Source organism: Lampetra fluviatilis, chromosome 12, assembly GCF_964198595.1.
Source record: "Lampetra fluviatilis chromosome 12, kcLamFluv1.1, whole genome shotgun sequence".
NCBI classification, from domain to species: Eukaryota; Metazoa; Chordata; class Hyperoartia; order Petromyzontiformes; family Petromyzontidae; genus Lampetra; species Lampetra fluviatilis.
Window position 1 is genome coordinate 554,499 of NC_136286.1, and position 18,263 is coordinate 572,761.

At 57.3% G+C, this 18,263-nt stretch overlaps 1 protein-coding gene across 4 annotated transcripts in view; it reads right to left on the bottom strand.

Moving 5' to 3' along the window:
• Positions 1–17,860, bottom strand: part of LOC144935005 (C-terminal-binding protein 1-like) — a 48,640-nt gene extending 30,780 nt beyond the window's left edge. Inside the window, exons 1-2 of one of the 4 annotated variants that reach the window (XM_078861289.1) lie at positions 17,551–17,860; positions 8,948–9,132 (exon numbers count right to left, since the gene is read on the bottom strand). In XM_078861289.1, coding sequence (XP_078717415.1) covers positions 8,948–8,996 — 49 coding nt within the window. In that variant the 5' untranslated portion in view covers positions 8,997–9,132; positions 17,551–17,860. Of the gene's footprint in view, positions 1–8,947; positions 9,133–13,369; positions 13,391–13,521; positions 13,714–17,550 lie in introns of those variants that run through there. The other 3 variants (XM_078861293.1, XM_078861291.1, XM_078861292.1) reach the window with 3 other exon arrangements.
• Between the last annotated feature and the right edge of the window lie 403 nt (positions 17,861–18,263).

Sequence of the window (18,263 nt, forward strand, 5' to 3'; positions counted from 1 at the left end):
ACTACAAGAAGTTTGCAGCAAGCGAACGCGTCACCGCCCCCCATTGACATGTACCGGCAGTGACGGGGCTGCCTCATAGGTGTAAACAAGGGATGTTAACATTTTCCACCGACAGTGCGATGGACTTATTTGAATAATAATATGAAATTACGTGGACGGGTGCTTAAAATATATTTTGGGGGAATTCCCTTTAACACAGAGTTTGATGAGAAACTAATGGAACATTTCCTTAATGACTATAGTTACCCGACCACTGGACTTGCGTGGGACATTCAAATAAGGAATCAAAGTGACCTCTCATATCCTCTAACAAGTAGCACTCAACTAATTTGAGCAAAGGCAGAAATACAGTTTGTTGAAAAAAGAAAAGCACAAAGAAGAATACAGCTGCTATCCCATACACAAACGCGCAAGAGCTCAGCGATACTGTGTTTAATCACCACACTGCAGGTCACAACAAAACACCCAGTCACTTATTCACCCACTCAACCACCATAACTTGCAGGTCAAAATAGCACTCACCCACCCACCTACTAACTCACCTATTCACTCACGCACACTGTTTCACCACCACCGCAGGTCACAACACTTATCTTTCTGCTTCATCCCTCACACTGCTCCACTTTGGAAATCCCTCCAATGATAATTTTCACCAAACTTGATTCAATACACGTATCAATGCTCACCTATTCTAAATTTCAGAGTGCTGTTTGTGGCAGGCCGCTTCACGTTTTTGGGCCTGCGCCTCAGCAACCACGTTAAAAAGATTACCGAAAGGAATTGTGCTACGGTAGACCGTAACCACAGACAAGTGACGGACGCTTTAGGTTCTCAACGCGAGCATGGGCGGCACGAGATGGCAGGAGCTTGGCGAAGCCTCGATCTCAGTTGCTGCCTCGGGAGCTGAAGCCTCCCACGGCCACCTCATGAATTATGTAAGGGGCCGTGGTGTGTGCGTGAGACAATGAGGCTACAAAATTATATTGTCATTCACAATAACATTAACAATTTAGCTGAATTTTCTTTACTTTTATAAAAAAAAATATTACATCCAGTTCATCAGGATGCAAGCCGCTTTTCTCTCATTTGAGTCGTAATTGACGGCAGAAAGCTCCAGCATGGAAGTTGGCCCTAAAGATCCCTTTCATCAAGCTCGTTAAATACCTCCTCATATAATTACAGGCATCAGCGGAACAAGGTCCGGTTTCATAATGCGTGCTCATTTTTCCCCAAATTTTTTTTGTATTTCGTTCTAAAAATGTAAATGCCTGTTCAGCTGTCCACACAGGAAATCAACAACTGGTCTTGTGAGTCAGAGCCTTCACGGCAAAATCCAAGAAAAACCCACCACGCTTGACCCTATGGGTCCAAGGCAATGCAGCTTTCTGGCCCAACAAACCCTCAGGACCTCCAAGCTCACCACTCTCGATGATCTTGTGGGCTTCGTTAACCTCGATTAACACATGCACGCACCTCACTCGCAATATAGGTGTTTTAGGTGACAGCCAATTAGTAAGGTTTGTCACGTAAACAGAACATGCCAATTCATTACAAGTACAGCAGCACACCGGTGTGTTGGAGACCAAATCCAGGTCGGGTGGTGGCGGGTTTAACGACAATTATATTTAGGCGATCTAAGACAAAAAAACTGTATTATGGATATTGGTCGTGAAAGCCGACATGTTAAACTCACCCACCTCACTGCTTTCATCGGGACACCATAGGCATCAGCTTCTCGAAGGACTCGATAAAGCTCAGCACACTCTAATGGGCTCCAAAAGCCTCACCGCTCTTAAATACTTCAAAGGTGTCGCTCCTCCAATGTGCCACGCAGGCCTCACGCTTGACATGTAACAACTTTGCGACATGAAACCACTGTCACCCTTAAGAAAAAAAAACATAAGCTGTAATTCAGATAATCGAACATGAAAAAAGCAAATCTAATCAATCACACTGCCCGGAGCAGACCGCTCAAATAATACACACAAGGACCTGTAGGAAATCCAGGTGCTTGACGGGGCACAAGAGGGTGACACCAAGGAGGCCTCATCACTTGGGAGATAGCAACACACAACTCGGGGTGACGGTGGGGGGGGGAGACGCGGGGCGTTTACTTGTCTCAGGAGTGAGCGTGCGGACGATTATAGGGGGCCCAGTCCTGCGGCTGAGCCGTGGAGACATGGAGACGCCCATGCCCTGGCCTTGACCCCCTCCGGACCCTGCCAGGTCCCCGGCAGCTCCCCCATCCCTCCGTTGGTGCCACACAGTTGAGTATCCTTCGTGGGCGCTGGGGTTGCTGATGGGAACAGCACCACTGGAGGGGGAGCCGCCCTGCACACCCTGTTGCACCGGGGCACCACGCTCGCGCTTCATCAGCTCCATGGGCAGCGTGTAGGTGGTGGTGTAGGCCGAGCGGCGCTGGCCCGGCACCACCGTACGCAGCGACGTGAGAGAGGCAGGCGTCGTTGGGTGAGGCGGGGCCTGCTCTGCCGGCCACGTGTACGTGGGAGTCTCGAGCAGCTGCTGCGACGGGGCGCTGGAGGGGCGGCGGGCCAAGCCTTGCGGCAGCCCTGCCGCAAGAATAAGCTGCTGCTGGTACTGCTGTTGCTGGTAGTGGTGCTGCATCTGATTGTACTGCGCTTGCTGAGTGTTCATGGTGTTCAACAACGACGCGGTTGGCGTTGCCGCTGCCATGCCCGGGTTGACGAGGCCCGCGTTGGGATTCCCAGGCGGCTGGTTCAGGACCTGCGATGGTGCACCGCCCATCTGCGTGTTTACGTTCAGCTGGGCCCCGGCGAACCCCGGCCCCCCGAGGCCGCTCCTCTCGAAGTCGGCGCGGGATGGGAAACTCGCAGACCTCGCCCGGGGGCGCATCGACTCCTGCTCCACGCGCAGGCGGCGCACGAGGCGAGACAGGGCTCGGGCCTGGCCCAGGTTGGGTGCCACATCACGGAGGTCGAGTTCCTCCATGGTGGAGAGGAGTGGCACCGACACGAACCCGCGTCGCACAAGCGCCTCCACCGTCTCCTCTGACACACCCTCCGAACGCAGCGTCAGCACCAGCTCCCGCGCCGCATCCGCAGAATACTTTGGGGAGACGCGGTAGTCCGGCTCCACGTGACCTCGGGGAGTAGCAGGGACCGCGTCGGCCACCATGCCGGTGTTCAACACAGAGGACAGCATCGCCCGCTCGCCCGGGAAGGCGGACGCCAGCTCCTGCTCGTACGCAGCATTGTGAAGCGCTGTTGCGGCCCTGGCCTCCAGGTTTTGTTGGTGGAGAGCCATGGCTCTCATGTCCATCCTCGAGGGGTTTCCCGCAGCCGTGGGGTTGAGCCCCATGTTGGGCTGGCCGGAGGTCGTGCCTGGCTGGCGAGCGTGCAGAGCGGCCGGCTCGGCGGTGCGGTGCTGCTCCACAGCGTAATCACCGTAGCCACGTTGCGCAGCCGCCGCCATCGTCGGGTCCGCACGCCCGTGGTGGTTGGACGAGAGCAGCACTGGCTCGGCCTGCTCCCCTCCCAGACTCCGATGGGGGTGACGCAGGGGATGGTCAGAGGGGCCGAGCATTGCCCCATGAGACGGGTGGTCTGTAGCATAGCGGGATGGCGAGAGGTCCCTTGCACGCGATGCCATCTTCTCGGCCTCCGACGGAGTCAGGTCCGCATAGCGGGGGCTTCTCGGGCCCATCGTGGCCGTGAGGGCCAGATTGCCCGGCGTGCCCTCCTGGGGCCTCCGACCCTGTGCTGCGTCCCTCCTTGACACGTGGCCCGCCATCTCTCTCGCTGCGTCGTCCGATCCAGACTGGAAGTATGCGTCCTGTGGCCCCACACTCCTGCGCATGGCCTCGGGGTACTGCGGGCCCTGCATGCCGTCACGATAGCCATTTCCCGGGTACTGCCGAACATCTGCCGGTGCCGGGGCACTAACCCTGGTATTGCCATGGTAGGCATTGTTGCCATCGCCCGGGTAAGAGTGTGCGCCTGGCCGATTGGACTGGTACTGACCGACGTCGCCGGCGAAGCGGGGGTCTGGCTGACCGCTGCTCGCGTACTGTCGATCACCGTGGTAAACGGCCTCTCCCGGGATGTTCTGTCGCCCGTCCACGTATGCACTGTCGGCGACGTAACGCGGGTCAATGAAGGGCCCTCCCCTCGGCCTCACCGAGCTCTGGTGGCCGGGTGGCTGATGCTGAAGTTGGGTGGAGTATGCGGCGATCGCCTGCTGCTGATGCTGCTGCTGCTGTTGCTGCTGCTGCATTGGCGGCCGAGCCACTTCCCTTGGCGGCTCGCCCTGGTAGCGTAGTGCCTCATAGCCGTAGGTGATGGAGTTACGGCGGCCCCTCCGCCGGGGGTCGTCGAACATGGGCTCCGCGTCCCAGCGCTCCTCCGCCAGGCCCAGCGCGTCCCAGCTCTGGGACCGGCCGAGGTATTGCCGCTGAGCCACGGGAATCGACATCTCCTGACTTCGACTTGATACTCAACCAAACAGTGCAGGAAGTAGTGCTGTGGTGCCACCCCAGACCTGGAGGTTGCCGAAGCTCACCTGTGGCAGCTGTAGTTCACCTGTGCCGGCTGTCTTCGTGATCAAGAGTGGCTGCACGGATGCCGGCTCGCTCTGCGTCTTGCAGTGTTGTTTATATTTAAAGGACACCGGTTTCCACTTAAAGATTACTGCAACCACAGCCTCGAAGGGTTATATTAAATGGCTTTCAATGACAATGCTTTCACTAGTAACAGACTGAAATTAACAGCAAACGTTTATAACATTGGCACACTAGCAGTAGCGGTGCTGGGCTTGCAGTCGCTGGTGGCGGTGGCGAAGAGGGAGAAGCTTGTCACTTGGGAGCAGCGCCGGCTCCACTCTGCGTCGTTGCTCGGCAAATCGCTCACGCGGGTGAGCAGTCGAACGCTCGCTCTGTGTCTCCGTTGCCTTTAAGGGCCACACTGCTCGCACGGTGCCTGGCGTGTAATCACACCCGATTATCTCATGCGTCCTCCCTTTGGCGGTGAAAAAAACGAGCGCACACAACACCACTTGCGTCGCCCCACGCTCGTAGGATGAACCGTTAAATTATTAAAGCGCCTTCTCAGATGACGGTCTCATCGGAGGAGCAGAGTTTAGCGACTTTCCACGCCACGGCCGCCGGGGACCACCGGGACAGAACCGACGCTCACGTCGGGGGACGGCAGAGATTACCGACGATGGGAAGCGGAAAAAAATCCACAGTTGCACTCTCTGCAGCAGGTGGTTTCCAATTAAATACGATCGGCGACAGCCCGACACCAAAACACAGCAGCGCCGGTGCAGTGCACGAACAAGATAAAGGACGCGAACGCCGCAGCCAAGATCGGCAGGAAACCACACAGCCAGGATCAGCAGCCGGGCAGACCGCTAGGCAGAAGCAGCACACGAGAGGATCACTCGTACTTCCGTTTAGCAAAGCAGAGCGGCCCAGCGACAGCAGGTCACCTGACAGGCTTAGGTCCATCAGCATCAGCGAAATCCAAATCCCGTTCAACGTCACTCTAATCCAGCAATGAAAAATTAAAGCCCAGCGCAGCAAGACCTCCCCCTTCGCGACCCTCCCCCCTCCCCCGTGCGAGCACGCGGCTTCAGGTAACGTGCGGCGCGCATCTCGTTACTGGGGGGCCGGCCGCACCTGGGGGGCGTCGCTCGCTCCGGCGAACTCCAAAAGAGCTCGTCACCACCGACGCAACGTTTAGCGGCGGCGCCGTTTACGACGCAATGCCGATTACTGGCGCTCGACGCGGGCGACCGCGTGCGTCCAATCTGCTTACCCAGCTGCGGCGCAGGCAAATCCTTGGCGAGCGAGACGGTTTAATCCGAATCCCACTGTACCATGGCTTCACATGCTGAGCATAGTGGTGACACAGAGAATTTCAAATTTCAAATGAACGACTTGAAAGCAATTTTTAGGGGAATAGCGATGATTGCCTCTTGTGAAATGAAATGTGATAACCGCGGCCTTCCTTTCATGTCGCCTCTCCAAGCGCACTTACTACTACTTGCTCGACGGTAACGAGACCCTTTTTAATAACAATAATTCATTATTAACGAGGTGCACATAAAACTCCCGTGTGGCATCGGCAGGTCGTATGAGAGCCACCTCTCAGTGTGGATTGGTCATCCGAGCCGATCCACACTGCGCACCGCACCCTATCCACATAAAGTTACAATTGTCATCGAATCCCAAAAGTTACAATTGTCATCGAATCCCAAAAGTCACCAACACAACAATCCACACCGGGTCTTTATGCCACACCACCTGATTGAGAAACCTTCCTCCCGATCCCTGCACAATCCTAAATCAACAGTGAAATCCGATCCGCATTAAATATGGAGCTCTAATTTACACGTTCTACTCATCCGGATCCACACGAAATGCCAACAATAACCGAATCCAGATCCATAACGCTTGCCGTTTTGATTCCCAAATGACTCGTGGAAAGAGTCTGGATTTGTGCCGCTTGCCATTTTACAAGTAAAAAAAAGTTCCTTCCGAATTAATGTGTTGAAACGGCGCTTCAGTTAATGAGGCAGCATGGGTAAAATACAGCTGCTGCATCTCGTTAGGCCTTAAACACTATTTCACCAGTGGCAGCTTCATTTTCACCAAGCGCTGCGACGCCCACGCATGTTAACTAGCAGGGAATTCACGCTCTCTCTTTTAGGTATTGAAATGTTAAATTTTGGCGTCTGATAGAAAGTCTTAGGAGCCCTGGGACGCAGGGGAATCGCCCCGGGAGAGGCTCTAAGACTTTGCAAGGCCGCTAAGCGCAGCGGCAGGACCCCAAGCGGTCTCGGGAAATGAGAGCAGAGCCGGACAAATGGATGGGCCACTCACACACAGCATGCCCGAGGAGAAGTCTCAGGGGTCCCAGTTTTAAGGGTAACCCTCGTATTACCCGGTTGGGACAGACACAGCAACATCGCCCCTCAGAAACAGTGCTTAACAGATCCACATGGAGGAGTGTTGAGACAGTGAGACTTTCCTGAGTTAACAAACACTGCATATGCATGAATGTTGAACTTCTTTCGCACAGTACGTAGCCAACCGTGCTAATCGGAAGTGTGCATTCAGGATCGGCTCCTTCACGGGGAAAAGCAACAGATCCCAATCACCGCAGCCGTTGCATTTGATCTGGAAAGTGCATCCAGAGTAACCCCCCCTTCCCCAACTAGCCCCCCCACCCCCGGCACCCCCCACCCTCTCACCGCGGGTACGCAAAAGCTTGGTGCAGTGGTTAGCAGCAATCCACTGTCCCCGCGATCCGGATTAGAGCTCTGCTATTTATTGCACAGGGATTACGGCGCCAAAAAACACGTTTGCTCGTTCCACGGGTTCCATCCTGTGCACGCATGTGTGCAACGCGCGTGTGTGTTGCACGCACACGGTCCTTGGAGGATACTTTGTCAGCTCCCAGGACCCTTCCACCACCTCTCGGCTACCCCCTTTTACCCGCTCTCCCTCGAGACGGCCCACTCACCGCGTGCGCCGAATCGTCGGCAACCCTCGCCAACCAAGCGCGTCTCGGCGAGGATGGCGGCGCGGAGGGGTGACCACACAGGAGGACGTTACGCAAGCGCCGAGTCTAAACCTCTCACGCCGCGAGGTCCAAGTGCAACCCCAATCCGGCCGTGCGACGCCACACCTGGGGCGGTTGAGGATTACTGGCCAGCTCGCGGGACCGCGGCTAAATCTAAACGCAAATTAGTGTAGTTATCGAAATGCCCCCCCCCATCGCCGCCTCACAAGGGAAAAACACGAGTCCCACGGGCATTCATCTGCCTGGGGTACATTACCCTCGCTCCGCAAATTAAGGGGGGCTGCCCTGTCAAGGAGAAAGCCACCAAACACGCGATGGGGCACTGGACAGCCAAATGTGTTAACCACCAAAACAGGAAAACATTACACGTCCTCCACATAATGAAAATTAACAGGACATGTTTTACACATACCATCAGCCAAACGTTCTTCTGAGAGTACATAATTTCAGCAATAATGGTCCAATACAAACAAACTCTCAACATTCCGCATCTCATCAGGATAGACAGGTGCGGTCAACCAGGCAGGTGGAACATTTTATCGAACAGATGGGGTTTCATTTCAGCCGGGTCCGAGTCAGAAATCTAGAAAATATTTTTGTACCCGGCTACTTCAGCCTACCAGCAACCCAACATTTCTTGAGAAATTAAGTCCTGGGTGTGAGACCACATGAGCTGCCTGTGTCCATCACGAACGCAACTGTGGAACACGGGTGAATCTGCCGTGTCCCATGTCTGCGCCGCACGGCTCCAGCAGCTGTCCCGCATCAGGATGAACACAGTGCTACGTGCTGGCGAGTGCGGTTTCAACGTGGTCTCGCAGCGCCTCCGAGACCCCATTCCACACACGCGGTCCCCTTGCCCAAGTCATGCACAAAGTCAGAAAATTTAAAAGCTAAATATTTTCAAACTGGAACTAAATCCTGAATTTTACAAAAGCTCTGAGAAACCAGGACCTTTCTGAAATTGTAATTGTTCCGGCCTTACACAGACCCCATCAAACCCCGCATTTCCCATCCTACACACACCCCATCATCACCCCGCATGTCCCATCCTATACATTACACACACACCACCACCCCGCACGTCCCATCCTAGATGCCACACAAACCCCATCACCACCCTGCACATCCCATCCTACACGCTATACACTCCCCATCACCGCCCCATACATCGCATTCTACACACCACACACCCCCATCACCAACCCGTACATCACAACCTACACACCTCACACACCCCATCACCACCCCGCACGTCCCATCCTAGACGCTACAGACATCCCCACCATCTCACACGCAACACATCCCGTGCCACAGATTTAATGTAACATTTCACACGTGGGACGGACACACGGACGCGCGTGTGGAGGGAGTGCGGTCACCTTCACAGATTCTGTCGAGACGCTGGCGCTTCACTTTATGTTTGTCCATGAAGGCCGGGTGAGGCCAGGCACGGGGGTCACCAGGGGTCACCAGGTATCACTAGGGGTCAGCAGGGGTCGCCGAATCCGTGCTCCTCACAGTGATGGCGGGCCGAGACAACCCACGTCCAAAGCGTCGCAAAATCCTGCACAGAGAACACGAGAATGACTCACCAGCTAGGCCAGCGCCACCTAGCCTCACACAGCCAGCCTGGCACCAGCCCATATTCAACACAACACGCACACGTTCAACCACTAAGGTGGCTCTCATACGGACAGACTGGCCCCTGTCATGGAAATGTGGAATTTCACCACTGCAGGTGTTGGGCTTTAGTGTCACCGGAGATGGGGCGTGAACGGCATTGGTGCGCACCGCACGAGGCGGGCGCTAACCGTTTTGTAAATGCAGTCTATAAGTATTGTTAGTGTATGTATACAGTCTGTTCTCACGTAACGCAGTAGTTGTGTTTCTGAAGAACACCGCATTATGAGAAAGTTGCGTTATAATATGTAAAGCACAGTCTGCGATAACGCGTGAGTTGCGTATGCAGGCTGAACAAAGACCGATGCGCATGGGTAGCATCTAGAAGGATCCAGCAGCATCCCGCCTTGCGTGATGCAATGCCAAGGCAGCCGCATAACCGCTAATTCCTCCTCACGCGACGTAGTTCCGTTCTCTCAGTCGCGTTATATCCAGTTCGCATCCACGTTATAAAAAATGCGTTCCCTGATACATTCATTGCGTTATATCCAATTCGTGTTACAAAAACACGCAGCATTATAGAACACTGTACTGTATACAGAAGGTAGTGAAGTGCAGCTCAGGCACACCACCTCGCAGGTGCAGCAGGGGGCAGCACGGGGAGGCAGGGGGAGCAGCGAGGTCTCACGGCAGCCCCAGCTGCAGCAGCACCATCTGCTGTTTGACATACAGCATCAATACCCAAACACCAGGCCACCAGCTTTACCACACGCACTACCAAGCCACCAGCTTTACCACACGCACTACCACACGCACCACCAAGTCACCAGCACTACCACACGCACTACCACACGCACTACCAAGCCACCAGCACTACCACACGCACTACCAAGCCACCAGCACTACCACACGCACTACCACACGCACTACCAGGCCACCAGCACTACCACACGCACTACCACACGCACCACCAAGCCACCAGCACTACCACACGCACTACCAAGCCATCAGCACTATCAAGCCACCAGCACTACCACCAGCACTACCACACGCACCACCAAGCCACCAGCACTACCACACGCACTACCAAGCCACCAGCACTACCACACGCACTACCACACGCACTACCAAGCCACCAGCACTACCACACGCACTACCACACGCACTACCAGGCCACCAGCACTACCACACGCACCACCAAGCCACCAGCACTACCACACGCACTACCACACGCACCACCAAGCCACCAGCACTACCACCAGCACTACCACACGCACTACCACACGCACCACCAAGCCACCAGCACTACCACACGCACTACCACACGCACTACCACACGCACCACCAAGCCACCAGCACTACCACACGCACTACCACACGCACCACCAGCACTACCACACGCACTACCACACGCACCACCAAGCCACCAGCACTACCACACGCACTACCACATGCACCACCACACGCACCACCAAGCCACTACCACTACCACACGCACTACCAAGCCACCAGCACTACCCCACGCACTACCACACGCACTACCAAGCCACCAGTACTACCACACGCACTACCACACGCACCACCAAGCCACTACCACTACCACACGCACTACCACACGCACCACCAAGCCACCAGTACTACCACACGCACTACCATACGCACCACCAAGCCACTACCACTACCACACGCACTACCACACGCACTACCAGGCCACCTGCACTACCACACGTACTACCAGGCCACCAGCAAGCCACCAGCACTACCACACGCACCACCACACGCACTACCACACGCACTACCACACGCACTACCACACGCACCACCAAGCCACTACCACTACCACAAGTACTACCACACGCACTACCACACGCACTACCACACGCACCACCAAGCCACTACCACACGCACCACCACACGCACTACCACACGCACTACCAAGCCACCAGTACTACCACACGCACTACCAAGCCACTACCACCACCCCACGCACTACCACACGCACCACCCCACGCACTACCACACGCACCACCAAGCCACCAGCACTGCCACACGCACTACCAAGCCACCAGCACTACCACACGCACTACCACACGCACCACCAGCACCACCAAGCCACTACCACTACCACATGCACTAGCACTACCACACGCACTACCAAACCAGTCGCATTACCAAGCCACTAGCACTACCACACGCACTACCACACGCACTACCAAGCCACCAGCACTACCACACGCACTACCAAGCCACTACCACTACCACACTAACTACCACACGCACTACCACACGCACTACCAAGCCACCAGCACTACCACACGCACTACCACACGCACTACCAAGCCACTACCACTACCACACGCACTACCACACGCACTACCACACGCACTACCAAGCCACCAGCACTACCACACGCACTACCACACGCACTACCCAATTACCAGCACTACCACGAGCACTATCTCACACGCACTGCCAAGCCACTGACTATTACGACCACACGCACCACCAGAAGTTACTCGCAGATTTCCCTTTCGCAAAAACAACAAAAACCCACTCGCATGACCCCGCACCCCCCTCCTACAAGGATTCCCCGTGTAGCCTTAACAAACTGTTGGGGCAAGTGCTGTTAGCGAGCACATAAGGCCGGCCGGCACGGGACGCGCCCGGCCGCCTTTGTCTCCCTAATGGCAATATTTACACACCGAACCAGGTAATGTTTTGAGGCTGAGTCGACCTAGGGAGGCCCAGGAATGGTTCAGCTAATCGTCACTGGTGTTGGCTGTGATCGGGAATCGAACTCGGGTTGCCGGGTTCATAGGCAGTGCACTAAGCGCTACTCACACCTGAACACACAACCACACTCAGAATCCACACACACCGCTCAATACAACAACCACTAAGTAGCGGTGACGTCACAACGGCCCTCGTGCCAGGCCAGGTGCACTCGGAGGCCACGTGAAGTGTTGAAGGTTCGCTGACAGGAGGTCAAAGGACAGACCCAGGTGCCATCCGTTGACTGGGCTGACTGGCAGATGTATACCACAACACCAACTCATGAACTCACACACAGAAGACAAACTTCCCCCGTATAGCCTTACTAGACACATGGGGCAAGTGCTGTTAGGGAGTAGCACCTACGAAGGCCGGCGCGGTTCACGAGGGGGTGGGTGGTCAGCACCACGCCCGACCGCCTTTGTCTCCCCAGTAACAATGTTTACACACCGCACTAGGTACTCATGAGGCCGATTCGACCTAGGGGAGGCCCACGACCGGTTCAGATAATCGTCACTGGTATTGGCCGTGCACCGGAAACGAACTTGGGTTGCCTCTAACAATTGTATTGCACATCACATAGCAAAATCACAATTTGCGTACACATTGCCAAATACAAAACACATCAATACACAGTATCACATAATGACAATAATTACAGGGACACACATAGATGTGCAATCTCACACAGCCAGACACGCGTTCACACAATGACACACACCCCACGAACCGTTATTTGCCCCCCTTTTCACCTTTGCAGACTATTGGAAAGTTGCTGTTAGCGAGCACCTATTAAAGCTGCCTTTGTCTCCCCGGTTCTGATATTTAACCACCTTACCAGCAGGTACAGTACTACTCATTTAAGGCTGAGTCGGGCCAGGAGAGGCCCAGTACCGGCTCAGGTATCAACCGTCACTGATGTTAGCCGCGACCCTGATCGAACTCGTGGCCACGATTCGCAGGAGCGCAGCCGCGCGAACCGCTGCGCCACCGCTCCCCTCGGTACACGCGGATACAAAGATGATGCCCCCCCCCGTCGTGTAACCTGTCAACACTGTTGGGGGTAAGTGCTGTGGGCGAGCAGCGTCTAGTAAGGCCGGTACAGCTACACACACGGTGGTGGCGGTGGGGTGGCCAGAACCACGCCCGGCCGCCTTTGTCTCCCAAGCGGCGATGTACTACTGCATTACAACCATCGCATCGGGTCCTCGTAACGAGGCCGAGTCGGTCGAGAAAGGAGACGCTATTCGTCTCCGGTGTTGGTGGCCGTGAGCGGGAATCAAACTCGGGTCGCCGGGTTCGTAGCTCAGCGCGCTCACCGCGCTCACCGCTGCGCCATCGCTCAGCCCCCCCAGCACCACCACCCCCACACCCGGCCCCCCACACGATCACTCGCACGCATCTCCTACCTAGAGAGAGATCCGCGTGCCAGCAGCAGCGGCAGCAGCAGCAATTACAGCGCGGATCACAACAACAAGACGACGACGGCGGCGGCTGCTGCTGCATTGTTTAAACGGAGCGGGCCCCGATTACAAAACCCACGCCGCCCGGCCGTGTTTACCTACACGGAGGAGGAGCAGCAGGGAGCGCGGGGCGGAGAGCGGGGGCAGGGGGGGTGGTTGGTGGTGGTGTTGGTGGTGGTGGGCCGCGCGCGAGCGAGAGAGGAGGGGAGAAGATAGATGGTGGCAGAGCGCGGTGAGAGAGGAGGAAGAGCGGCTGCGTCGTGCACGGCGCCGCGGCCGCCGCTGCTGCTTTCTGCCGCTTCTTTGTGAGCGCGGCGGAGCGCGAGGGAGGGAGGGGAGGGAGGGGGGGCGGGGGGGAGGTGCACGAGGGGGAGATCGGCGGGCGAAGGGGGGAATCCGAGAGAAATCTGGGGGAGGGTCCCCTCGCTAGAAGTGGGGTGGTGTTGGGGTGGTGTTGGGGGTACCCCCCCACCCAGGGCCCTGCGGGCGCGGGCCCCTGGGTGTCGCGGCGAGACACAAAGACGGCACTTGTCGTTGACCCCCGCTCGCTCAATCTCTTCTCTCCATCTCCTCCGCTCCGCTCCCGCTCGCCAGCTCTGATAATCAGCTTTGTCATTCTGCTTTCCGGCCCATTAAACAAACAATACAGCCGGAGAAAGTAAACAGCACGGACCTGGCCTCCAAAGCTCCCACCAACACCTACATGACCACAGGAGCTCGCGGGTGTCACCGTGACATTTCTGGAAGGGGGCTCCACCCTGGCACCGTGGTGGCACCGTGGTGGCACCGTGGTGTAACGGCCCCCACTGGGCCCCATGCCTCTGCTACTGCCCCCTCCCCGCCTTCAGCTAAAGCGCTTTCTTCGAGTGCCGCGCCGTGGCCTCTCGTTTCTGCAGGTGGTAGGGCCCCCCCCACCGACGTCCGTGACAGCCGGAGGGACACAGCCCCACAGCTGTCAGAGCGGGTGAGGGATGGGACACCCGATGGCGAGGTGCGAGCCAAGTCCGGGCTGCTTCTCGTCCCGTGTTTCTCTCAATGCTCGGCCAATCTCACAAGGGCTCACGTGCAGCGAGGGCAGGCGCGGGGCCGCACTTTTCGGCTATAAATACGTGCGGGTCCATTGTCTGCACGCTGAAGATAATTGGACGGGGTCTTAATTCGCCACCCAACGTCTCCGCCATGAGCGCCGCGGTCCCCGCTCTCCCTGCTGCAGGCACGCGGGCAGGAGACGCAACAGCTCGGCACGACGGAAATGTGGAAGCGGAGAGAGACCTCGACGCCCCGGATACCGCAGCAAGCAGCTGCAGTTTGGCAGATACCATCTGCCGTGGCAGGAGCTGAGAGGGAAGAGATTGGGAGTGGAGGGATGAGGAGAAGAGTAGAGGGAGAGTAAAACGGTAGCATGAGCTCTAAGGGAGAGCCAGGAGGAAGGAGAGGTTGAGGCCTCGGGAGAGTTGAGGCCTCAGGAGGGACTCGCTGAGCATAGATTGTGGCCGGGGGGGGGGCAGTGGTGAAAGGCGCCCCCTACGACCCACGTCTTCCACAGCACTGGAGGCGTGGGTCTTATCTCGCCATGGCACCCGTGCCTCCATCCCCACCACAATCGCCACCACCACCATCGCGGCCTCCAACGTGGGCGCCATTGAGACCGCATCTGCAGGCGCGCATCCCGCAGCCGGGATTTCCTCCTCGCCGCTCGTTCAGACTAGCACAACACGGGTCAACGACCGGAGAGGGCGTTGTCAATCCACTGCTGGAAGAAGGCCCTCCTCACGCCGTATTGATCATGGGAGTTGCTTGACCATACTTCACCATCAGTGCAGGTATACAGGGTGAACCGGGTCATATTATTGTTTCCACCATCAAGTGAGATGCTGATTGATTGATTGCGTCAATCGCTCATCTCCCAGCCAGCGCCCATCCACACATGAGACGCCGCGCCACACCGCCACTGTACGCGTCAACTTCTCAGGTCACGCCATGCCATCGCTTCCTTTCGTAGAGGTCGCTTTGGCAACGCCCCCCCCCCCCCCCGGGTCAGCGGGGTCAGACGGAAGGGCCACCCACCCCGACGTGGACAGCCACGTCCAGCCCCACCATGGCACCACCACGCAGGCCGCCCCACCGCCGCCTCCATTGCAGCGGCCGCGCGTCAGGGTTCTGGCTGCGACACGGACGCTGGCACCTGGCGCCATCACGCACACTCGCCGCACTCCTATGTCTCGCTCCTTGTACAAATTCCAAAAGCCTCGCGCTCACTGCCATTTTTACCTCAGACCGGGGTCTCCCCGCCCCCATCCTTCCAACCCAGCCCTGCCTCCCGGCGACACGGAGCAAGGCCGGGAGGGGCCTCCGGGGCGGCCAAGGCAGCTGCGTTTCCATGGAGAGCTGGCGCTGAGCTAAGAGCAACATCCGGTGAAGTATGGTCGGGCTGAGCCGGGTCGGCCAGAGGCATTATGCCAGGGACGCGAGTGGCGGAGGTGGAATCCGTCGAGCTGCCTCAACTTGGGCCCCCGGCGTGCAGCCGTCAGGCCCAGGTCTCCCTCGCGAGAGATTTGATGCGTAAATGGAAACTCCACCTGGTTACACATACAGTAAACGTATCTACGCACAACAATAATGAGGAGCCCTTTGTCAATCCACTGCTGGATGAAGGCCTCCATTATACCGTGTCGGAACATGGTGGGTTGTTTGACCGTATTTCATCACGCTGGTCAGTGCGGGTTCGTGAAGGGGAAGAGTGGTTCAAATTGCACTCGTTACGAATAGTTGCGGCCGAGAATCAAACTCAGGTCTCCGGGGTCAGAGCCCAGCGCTCTAACCATTGTGCCACCCTTCCACCTATATACCTACCTGCCAACAGTACGTACGCTTCTACCAGTTTATCCAAGCTGCCTGCCTAAATAGCTACCTACCTACCGACCTGCATACCAACTATGTGCTTTTAGATCTGCCGAGGTATAATGGTTAGCATAACTGGACTTATAATCCAGAGGTCGCCGGTTCAACTCACGTGGCATGCCAGTTGAAACAATGGGGCAAGTGTCTTGAACCACCGACCCCCACCACGCAGTCTGTACAAGCAGCAACGTAAATGGATTCATCATCAGTTAGTCGATCAGCAAGTCGCGTTGTGGTGGGGTAAAGTATGGGTGCTTTCATCACTTCCAAGCCGTCTGGCCAGCATGGGAAAGAGTTCAGATGGACAGGCCTCTAGGGCGCCCTCTAGTGGAGGCCAATCCGCCAGCAGGCGAGTGAGCAAGCACTTGCAGGGCTGAACCTTGGCATAGTTCTCGAGTGACCTACATTTATACCCCCTTACCCGAGTGACCCACTTATCTATCTCGCTGCCTGCTTGCCCAGTAGCTACCATCTCTCCCCTCTCTCCGGTTGTCCCCAGCTGCTGGACACGTCGGCGACGTACAGCACGGTTTGTTGGCTGTGCCGGGCGGACCGTGGGGGGGGGGCGGACCGTGGGGAGGGGGGGGGGCACCACCCGCGGCCACGTGGCTCCCCCGCGGGTGGTGAGCACACGGGGGGGGGGGGCACGAGGAGCACAGAGCGGCAGGGGCGGGGGGCACGGGGGTCACATTAGGGGGGGGGGGGGTTAGGCGGGGGGAGGGTTAGGCGGGGGGGGGGGCACGAGGGAGACGGACATGTGGTGGGGAACATGGACAGAAGACGCGGGGGTCTCTATCTTGCTGCTGCTCTTCTCAGCTTTGTTGTTGCGGTGGCCTGTGTCCCCGTGGCCTGTGTGACGGTGCGCGCCCCGGCCCCCGTCCCGTGACCCAAGTCCCCGTGTCTCTTTGCCCCTCTCACCCTATGTCCCGCTGTCCGCGTTCCTCCGTGTCCCCAAGTCTCACGTATCCGTGTCTCGGCTGTACCCGTGTCTCCCTACTAACCCGCGTCTCCTTGTCCCTCCGACCCGCACGCCCCCCTGTCCCCGTCGTCCTGTTATTCCCGCGTCCCCGTGTACAGTAGCTGGCGCCTCACCGCCTCCATTCAAAGACGGCCGCGCACAATGGGACCGAGCTCGCTCCGCCCCCCCCACAGCGACCACGGGCAACTCCTCACCACTCACCACGTCCTCACCACCACCACGTCCTCACCACCACCACTCCACTCACCCTCACGCAATGGCTGAGACGCGAGGCCAAATCCTCTCCCCCATGCGCCGCGTCCGGGCCGATTGGGCGACGAAGGTGACGACGACGACGGCGGCGGTGATTTAGACGCGGTGAGTGATGAGGTGATGAGGGAGGCAGAAGCAGAAGACGTCGACGAGGAGGAGATGATGGAGGATGATGAGGAGGATGGAGGAGGAGGAGATGAGGAGGAGGAGATGGAGGAAGAGGAATCGGCTGTGCCGCCGGGAGCGAATCCGGGCCGCGCGTGGGAGCGGCGCCTGGTGAGGGGGGTACAGTGCGGGCGGAGGGGCGCGCGCACACACACACACTGGCACCCTGATACACACAGACACACACTGGCACCCTGACACACACACACTGGCACCCTGACACACACACACTGGCACCCTGACACACACACACACACTGGCACCCTGATACACACACACTGGCACCCTGACACACACACTGGCACCCTGATACACACACACACACTGGCACCCTGACACACACACACTGGCACCCTGACACACACACACTGGCACCCTGATACACACACACACACACTGGCACCCTGACACACACACACACTGGCACCCTGACACACACACACACTGGCACCCTGACACACACATACACACTGGCACCCTGACACACACAGACACACACTGGCACCCTGACACACACACACACTGGCACCCTGACACACACAC